The following is an 8522-nucleotide window of genomic DNA, read 5'->3' on the forward strand; positions in this document are numbered from 1 at the left end:
AGTGAGTTCCAGGACAGCCAGGGCTACACAGAGAAACCCTGTCTCGAAAAAACAAAACAAAACAAAACAAAAACAAACAAACAAACAAACAAACAAAAGAATAGGTTGTGGGCCAGTGAACTGGCTTAGTGGGTAAAAGGGATTGTTGCCAAGCCTGAAAACCCAAGTTTGACCCCAAGGACCCACGTGGTAGATGAAGAGAACCAACACCCACAAGTTGCCTTTTAACTGTTACAAGTGCACCCGGCATGCTCGACACATCTCCAACACATTTAAATAAATAAACGTAACAGTATATACATGTATATGTATATAAAATATCCATTTAATATCATTTTAAATAAATATGTCAAATAGTAATAAAATAATAACAAATAAGATTTTAATAAATATTTAAATAGCAAGGTTTTCTTATGGCATGTTCACATATGGATAAGGTCAGTCTTCATTACCTTTCTCTTTGCTGTGACAAAATTCCTGAGAGGAAGCAACTTAAAGGAAGAAGGGTTTAATTTGGCTCATGGCTAGAAAGGATGCAGCCCTCTAGTGTGGCCTCAGGGGCGTGAGTCAGATGAGCATCCACCGTCCGGACAGAGAGAGGCAGATGCTGGAACTTAGCTTTTTTTTTTATCTTTATCTTTTAAAGCCAGTTCTGGAGCCCAGCCCACAAGTTGGCGATGCCTACATCCAGGGTGAGTCTTGTCCCCTCAGGTAATCCTCTCTGGCAATACCCTGACCCATATGCTTAACTGTGTGTCTCACTGATACCCTGGGCATGGTGTGATGCAATCAAGCTGACAACTGAAACTGACCGACACAGATGCTTACGTGAGCTCATTCCCCCGATTAGCCATAGTTTTTAGTTTGTTTTACTTAAGGAATGAAATTTTGGTGGGTTATCACAAAATCTCTGGGAAGGGATGGCACACGCCGTTAGTCCCAGCCCTCAGGAGGCAGAGGCAGGTGGATTTTTGTGAGCCTGGGCTATAGAGTGACTTCCAAAACAGCTATGGCTATGTAAAAAGACTCTTATCTCAAAAAAAAAGAAAAAAGAAAAAAAAAAGTAAAAATAAAACAAACAAAACATTTTTCAGTCAATTGAATCCAGTAGAGTAACAGGCAACCTTGGTGAATCATGGCATAACACTTGAGAGTGTGCGTGTGAACACGTGTGTTCATGAGTGAACACGTGTGTGAGCATGCCCCTGGCTTCTATGAAGTACACCTCTTTCTGTGAGTACGTTAGATTTCTGAGTCGTGGCTCACATGGTCTGGCTCTCCTCCCAGCCCTGGCTGTCCCTCTCCTGTGAGTTTCCTTGTTGGGGTCACTTCAGAAGCCAGGAGGGTCTCCTCCTCATTCTCACGGATGTCTGACCCACCCATGTACCATGGGGTAAACCAGAGGCAGCACAGGTATAAACTGGACAGGGCCCTCAAATAGGGAAGTGTGTGAGGCCACTTGAACTCCGGGCCAAACGCTGACGGCTCACAAAGCCTTGTCTGTTCCTGAGGCTGTCCACAGGAACAGCCCCACAGGACTCCTCTTCCTGGTATTTTGTCAGAGGGATGAGAAAAACAACTGATCTGGTCATCTGCAGAAAACTAGGGACTTGGGAAGCTGCCCACAGTTCACCAAGCCATCGCCTCCGGAGGCTCAGGAGGAGGTGGCAGCCCACTCTTCTCACATGGAGATGGAAGCCAGGCCCCCAGGGTTAAGGCACTGAGGAGGAACAGGAGGAGGAGCAGTGCTGGGCTGAAGACAGCCTGGAGGGCTGGTTAGAGGGTGCTCCCACTGGGACTATGGAGGGCATAAAACTGTACCAGAGACTTAAGGGTGCCCGAGAAGCACCTTCCAGACAGAAGAGCCTTGGATTTCTCTGATGGACACCTGGGCACAATTCTAGTAATTTCTTGGGGCCCCATGAGTAAATCTGGCAGGGACCTCTTTTGGGTTGGGGGAATGGGGTTTTCTGTTGTTGTTGGGCTTTTTTTGTTTGGTTGGGTTTTTTTGTTTTTCTTTTTTTGAGACAGGATTTCACTGTGTAACCCTGACTGTCCTGGCACTCACTCTAGACTAGGCTGGCCTCCAACTCAGAGATCTGCCCACCTCTGCCTCCCAAGTGCTGGGATTAAAGGTGTGCACCACCACCACCTGGCTGGCAGGGCACTCCTTAAAGGACAGAAGAGCTATGTGAGTCTCGGGAAAAATTTAAAATATATGGTGCTGAGTTTCAAATGTCGAGGGAAAGAACCAGGGCAATCATTCATAGGTGGAGCTGCATACACCTGCCTGCCACACCCAGAATCTTCATCTGAGAACTGTGAGAGAAGGTGTTTGCTGCCATCTTGCTTCTTGAGAGTTGGTGTGGTCCTGTGAAATTGTTTGAGTCCTGTCCTCACACTTATATGTCCACACCAGAAGGCCAACACTCTAGTCTGTGGAAGGTGGGTTTTTGCTTACACTACCCTGCCCAGCTTTTTATTGTTTTTAGTTATGTGTACATGTGTGTCTGTGGGGGGGATATGCACATTTCTGTACTGCCCCAGGAGACCGGAAGAGGCTGTCAGGTTCTCTGGAGCTGGAGTTACAGGAGGTTGTGAGTCACCTGGTATGGATGCTGGGAATCGAACTGACATCTTATGAAAGAACAGTAAGTGCCTTTAATCCCTGAGCCGCACATCCTCCATCCTTGGTGTTGATAAACTGTCCTTCCCAATCCTGCCCCACAAAGTACATTTAATCTCATGGCAAAGATTTAGTCAAGAACAGAAACATGGTTGAATGCTCCATTATGATTAGGACAGCTATTTCTCGATGTCGGCCCTTCTGTGGCTCAAGGAATCTCTTAGAAGAAGACATGGGAAGCATGTAAAAATGTTAGGAAACACGTATGTGTTTGTGTGTGAGTGTGTGTGTGTATGTGTGTGAGTGAGTATGTGTGAGTGCATGTGTGCGCGGGAAATGCTGAATTCTGGATATAACTTGGCTGTTCCACGTTTGAAACTATTGTAGCTGTGTGGTTACTTGTACAAGATCACCACGTGACTGGGCCTGCTGGCGTCTTGTTGTGGAAAGGGGATGGTCTGATGAGGTCACATGCCTCCTTGAGGATTTACTCACAGTTGATGGTTGATGAAGGAAGGTGGGACATTTCCTTGAGTCGTTGTAGCCACTGATATGGTGCACATGCTGCTGTAGACAGATTCTCAGTCGTGGCTTTATAAAGAGTCAAAGGAAACTCCCTGGGCCACAGAAGAAAAGAAAAACCAAAACCAAATGCAGAAAACTAAAAGCAAACCAGAAAAGTACAAGTGGGACAGGTTGGGAAGAGGAAAGAGATCACTGAGCCCAGGAGGAGGTCTAGAAAGGGGTTCAGCTTTGGGGTTTAGTGTTGCCATAACAGCTGTAGTCTTGCCCTCTAAGAAAGTGCGCATGCACAGGAGGGCTCAGCTAGCTCTGTAATGAGCAGGTCTTGGCATAGGGTAGGCTATGGATCTGAAAGCCTGAACAAGGAACAGTGTTTCCTGTGGGTGCCTGTGTTCACAGCCATCCCAACTCCCTCCATTGTAATTGCAGGTTGCTCCATTGCTCACCAACATGGAAGAAGCAGTTGAGTCGCTTGAGGATAAACAATTTGAATACTTCTCCGATGCTGTATTCATTCCCAAAGACGACAATACTTTATCTGTAGAAGACATTAAGAGATTTGAGACTGCCGTGGGAAGAGGGAAGGTAGTGGAAGTGGTCTCTATAGTTAAAGAGATCATACAGAACATTTCTAAAACCACCATAAAGATCGCTGTGACTGGGGACTCTGGCAATGGCATGTCATCTTTCATCAATGCCCTTCGGCTCATTGGACATGAGGAGGAGGATTCAGCTCCCACTGGGGTGGTGAGGACCACCAAGAAACCAGCCTGCTACTTCTCCTCCCGCTTTCCCAATGTGGAGCTGTGGGACCTGCCTGGCTTAGGGGCCACAGCCCAGAGCGTGGAGAGCTACCTGGAGGAGATGCAGATCAGCACATACGACCTTATCATCATCATCGCTTCTGAGCAGTTCAGCTCAAATCATGTGAAGCTGGCCAAAGCCATGCAGGGGATGAGGAGGAGGTTCTATGTCGTCTGGACCAAGCTGGACAGGGACCTCAGCACAAGTGCCTCCCCTGAACCCCAGCTACTGCAGAGCATCCAAACGAATATCCGGGAGAATCTCCAGCAGGAGAAAGTGAAGGAACCCCCCATGTTCCTGGTATCTGCCTTTAAGCCTGACTTACACGACTTCCCAAGGCTTGGGGAGACACTACAAAAAGACCTCCCTGTCATCAAGTACCATGGCCTCTTCAAAACCCTTTACCAAATCGGTGAGAAAGCTGTCAATGAGACAGTAGAATTCATTAAAAAGAGAATAGATGGCGATGACCTACAAAGAGGGCTTGAAACCTTGGATCCAGATAACCAGACAGAGAGAAGAGAGTTTAATCCGGATAACCTGATAGAGGTTCGGAAAGCCTTCCAAGAACTCTTTGGTGTGGATGACAAATCTCTCTACCAGGTTGCTCTGAAAATGGAAAATACACATTTCAAGACTAGCATGGAGTCCCAGGAGACCCAGAGTGGCTGGACACTGGCTTGGATGTATCACTCTGGAAGAGCATTTGTCTCTACAGGTTTTGACTATGTGCAGTGCTGCTTTTTCTCTCATCACTACAGACACACTCAACAGAAACGTATACTTGATGAAACTGCTGGCAAAGCCAAGGAAGTTCTGTCAGACATCCTGAGAGACTCCATTCCTTATCCTTAGGAAGGTCTAGACAACTGAAGTCCTCTCCCCAGCCCTGTATCCCATGTGTACCCCAAATTGAGCTAACCCCCCAATGGGTCCAAGTTCCTTGAGGTTGCTAGGTTAATGGGTATTTCTCTCATGAGACACCATAATGGATTTTGCTAACTGAATTATCTGGGATCCTAATATAGGACAAGTTTCCCTTTTCTTTTTTTTTTTTTTTTCTTTTCTTTTTTGGTTTTTCGAGACAGGGTTTCTCTGTGTAGTCCTGGCTGTCCTGGAACTCACTCTGTAGACCAGGTGGGCCTCGAACCCAGAAATCCGCCTGCCTCTGCCTCCCAAGTGCTGTCGCCCAGCAAGTTTCCCTTTTCTAATTGCTCAGAATGCCATGTTTGACACGTGCTCACCTTAGTGCCTATGATTAATGTAGATGCTCTTAGGGGCCTCTTGGTTTACTCATGTCTCTTTTGTTTCTTTTCGTCCCTGACTCTGGAGATGGAGTATCTCTTAAGGAATGGGGAAGAGCTTGTCTTTGGCTATTGTCTGAAAAACATGGCCAGCAGAGGCCTGTTCTCCAACCCCTCTGATCTGTAGAGGAGAGGGGCGTTAACTCTGGCGTTACTAGTAATAAGATTCACACAGTGCTGAACAGAAGGATTCTCAGGATCCTACACTACCCTTGATGGTGTCAATGGTATCATTGTTGTCATGGCCCTTCACACTCTGGACTCTCAGTCTTATCTTGGACTTCAACTTCTTCAGCAGCCCCTAATTCTGCAGGCCGCACCTCCATCCAGACACACACACGGACCCTTCTCCCTTTGCCACAAAGCGCTCACATTTCAATCTGTTTGTGTGACTTTGTGTTTAAGACAGGTGTGGCTCCACACCTGTGTTCTGTCACGTTCCTTTCTCTCAGCCCTGCTCTTGATAGACATCAGTACTGTCAGCTCAACTTCTCTAACTGTCTCAGACCTCTGCCCTCCCCTTCTCCCCTTTCACCTCTTTGACACAATGTTAAATGCTTTCTAACTTCCAACCATTAACCAGCATCACCAGAGCATTGAGTTTGGGCTCATAGTTTGCCAGTACAGCCCATCACAGCTGAAAGTCATCACAATGACCAGCACAGAGCAGCTGGTCCCATGTGTTCGCTATCAGGAAGCAGAGAGAGATGAATAGGGCTCTTTGGCACACATTCTCCTGTTCATTCAGCCCAAGACCAGCCTATAGAATGATACCATCCATGTTCAGAGTGGGTCTTCCAAGCTTCATGAACCAAGTCCAGAGACTCCCTCATAGACACGCCCAAAGGTCTCTTTCCAACCAACCAATATTAACCACACAGGCACTCAGGGGATCTAGGAGTTTTATTGGTTAATAGTGGGGAGAAGGTTGGGTGTGGCTTACTAGTACAGTGTTTTCCTAGCACATGGAAGGCTATGGTTTTGATACCCAGAAAGAAAATCTGTTTTGAAATGGAAAGAAAATGCCAATTGTATTTGTTGAGAAAAATGCACCAACTATATCATCTTGTTGGCACAGGCACTATACAAAAAGGCTCATACTTAAGTGTAGAAGATGGGCTTATTTGATATGCTGTGGGTAAGGATAGGAATGGACTAAGAAGTCTCATGACGGTGGGGTTGGGGGTGAGCCACGTTCTGCTAAGACTTACCTTCTGCCTGCTTGCTCTTTGGTTAACGTGGTTCCATGGAACTCACAGGAAAGGTCTGCAAAGAAACCACAGAGCTTTTGTCTATTGTTCTTAGGACATACATATGTATGCAGAAATAATTCCTGAGGTCAAGTTTATGGCACAGATGCTACTCTCATATGTTGACTGTAAGAAGGCGAGTTTGCTCTTTTAAAGCTGGCCTAAGGTTGTATGTGTTGGTCACAGGGACTCTTACCTGGCCCCAGCACTGAGGAACTGTGATGTCACTGTTGGCCAGGCTGGAGAAGCAGGATGTGAATTCTCTCCATGTCTTAGATCATAGACATAGATTTTTCTCTTTGCTGGTTGTATATACAGATACAGAAGTATATGTACACAGATATTATATATTCACCATACACATTTATTATGCATTGTATATAACATACATGTAGTGTTGATCTTTGTGATAGAATAAATAATCACAGAATATTATATAAATAGATGGATTATTTTTGTTCTTTATTTTATTTTATTTTATTTTTTCCGAGACAGGGTTTCTCTGTGTAGCCCTGGCTGTCCTGGAACTCACTTAGTAGACCAGACTGGCCTCGAACTCAGAAATCTGCCTGCCTCTGCCTCCCGAGTGCTGGGATTAAAGGTGTGTGCCACCACCACCCAGCTTGTTCTTTATTTTTTGATAACTTCATGCATGAACACTGTATTCACATCGCCCACCCTTCTCTTCCCCCACAAAACCCTTCCTGCATTCACTCCCCCAAATGTTTTTAATAATGGATTTTTAAAAAGATTTTATAAAACATATATATGATGTAAATGTTTATTTTATATTTATAAACACACCTGGGGGATGGGAGAAGGAGGGGGAGAGGGAGAGGGAGAGATTTTTTTTTTTAATATTTCACTTGTAACATCAAAAGTGTCAGAACCTGATTCCACAGCCATGAGGTTCCCCCTGAACAGTGTGACCTTCCCTTCCTGCATTGAACCCTAGGGAAGAACTGACACAAAGAACAGGTCAATCTGAAGGCAGGAGGCTCAGCTAGTCCAATGTGTAAATCTTTGGGTCCACCCTCAGGCAGTACCTCCCTGGAAAAGACTGCTATATTTTAGTATGAACAGGCAGCTCCTTTCAGAATATTGCTCCAAGCAGTCTATAGAGAGGACAGTGTGAAGGAATCTGATTGCCCCGGAGCCAGCAGACTCCTGAGTGACAGACTGGCTTTCACTTGAGAGCTTGGGAAGAAGGTTCTACTACTGACTGATAGCGGAGTCGTTATTTCCGCAGAATTGACTGGGACCGTTCAGGCTCAAGAGGTAACCCCCCCTCCCCGCCCCCAAGCCCTGCTCTATGGCTCAGATCAGTGGGGTTGCTAGGCAACCCCAGGGGTACAGCTTTCATGACCTCTGACCCGCGCGCTGGGGTGGGTTTTTCAGTGATGGAGCTTCTGAGACAACTTGCTTCTGTAAGTAACCCTTTGCTTATGTTCCTGCAACACCAATATAAACCCACTGGTTCAGTAAACAAGACTTGGGTGGGATTGCTTCTCTGGGCACCACTATCTGGGATGAACAGACATTTGTTCAGGTCTCCCTCGGAACAGTCACACAACGCTGGTTGTCACTCATGGCCGTGTAATGAGCGTTCACCGTGGTAGGGAGGCACAAACGAGCAGTTTGAAGCATAACTATCTGTAGGAATATAATACTGGAACCCTGCCGCTGCTGCTTCTCACAGGCGTCCTGCAGACCGACTCCCAGATGCCAGAGTGTCTCACCTGCTGAAGTGAGGTGGCCTCAAAGCTCATATCTCACCTCCCACTCACTTCCCTGACTTCTGGGAATCAGACATCCTGGTTCTATTCTTGTGCAGTAAAACCTACCAGATCCTTGGAAAGGAGTAAGAGACCCCACCCCCACCCCTGCTTCTGCTATCCACATAGGCCCTGATTTCTTCCCAACAGTGTTCCAGCCTCCCTGTTGTCTGTCTGTCTGTCCCTGGGGTTAATAACTCTTCTAACAAACTTCTTACCCTTTTTTTTTTTTTTTTTTTTT

At 46.2% G+C, this 8522-nt stretch overlaps 1 protein-coding gene across 5 annotated transcripts in view; it reads left to right on the forward strand.

Annotated features, from left to right (window-relative positions):
- The window catches only part of LOC110332777 (immunity-related GTPase family M protein 1-like), a 6867-nt gene extending 1806 nt beyond the window's left edge, over positions 1 to 5061 (forward strand). Inside the window, exons 2-5 of one of the 5 annotated variants that reach the window (XM_029545603.1) lie at positions 647 to 692; positions 2271 to 2445; positions 2548 to 2651; positions 3578 to 5061. In XM_029545603.1, coding sequence (XP_029401463.1) covers positions 2616 to 2651; positions 3578 to 4807 — 1266 coding nt within the window. In that variant the 5' untranslated portion in view covers positions 647 to 692; positions 2271 to 2445; positions 2548 to 2615 and the 3' untranslated portion in view covers positions 4808 to 5061. The remainder of the gene's footprint in view (positions 1 to 646; positions 693 to 2270; positions 2446 to 2547; positions 2652 to 3577) is intronic. The other 4 variants (XM_029545602.1, XM_029545604.1, XM_021214128.2 and 1 more) reach the window with 4 other exon arrangements.
- The last annotated feature ends 3461 nt before the right edge of the window (positions 5062 to 8522 follow it).

Source organism: Mus pahari, chromosome 14 (assembly GCF_900095145.1).
Source record: "Mus pahari chromosome 14, PAHARI_EIJ_v1.1, whole genome shotgun sequence".
Classification (NCBI taxonomy): domain Eukaryota; kingdom Metazoa; phylum Chordata; class Mammalia; order Rodentia; family Muridae; genus Mus; species Mus pahari.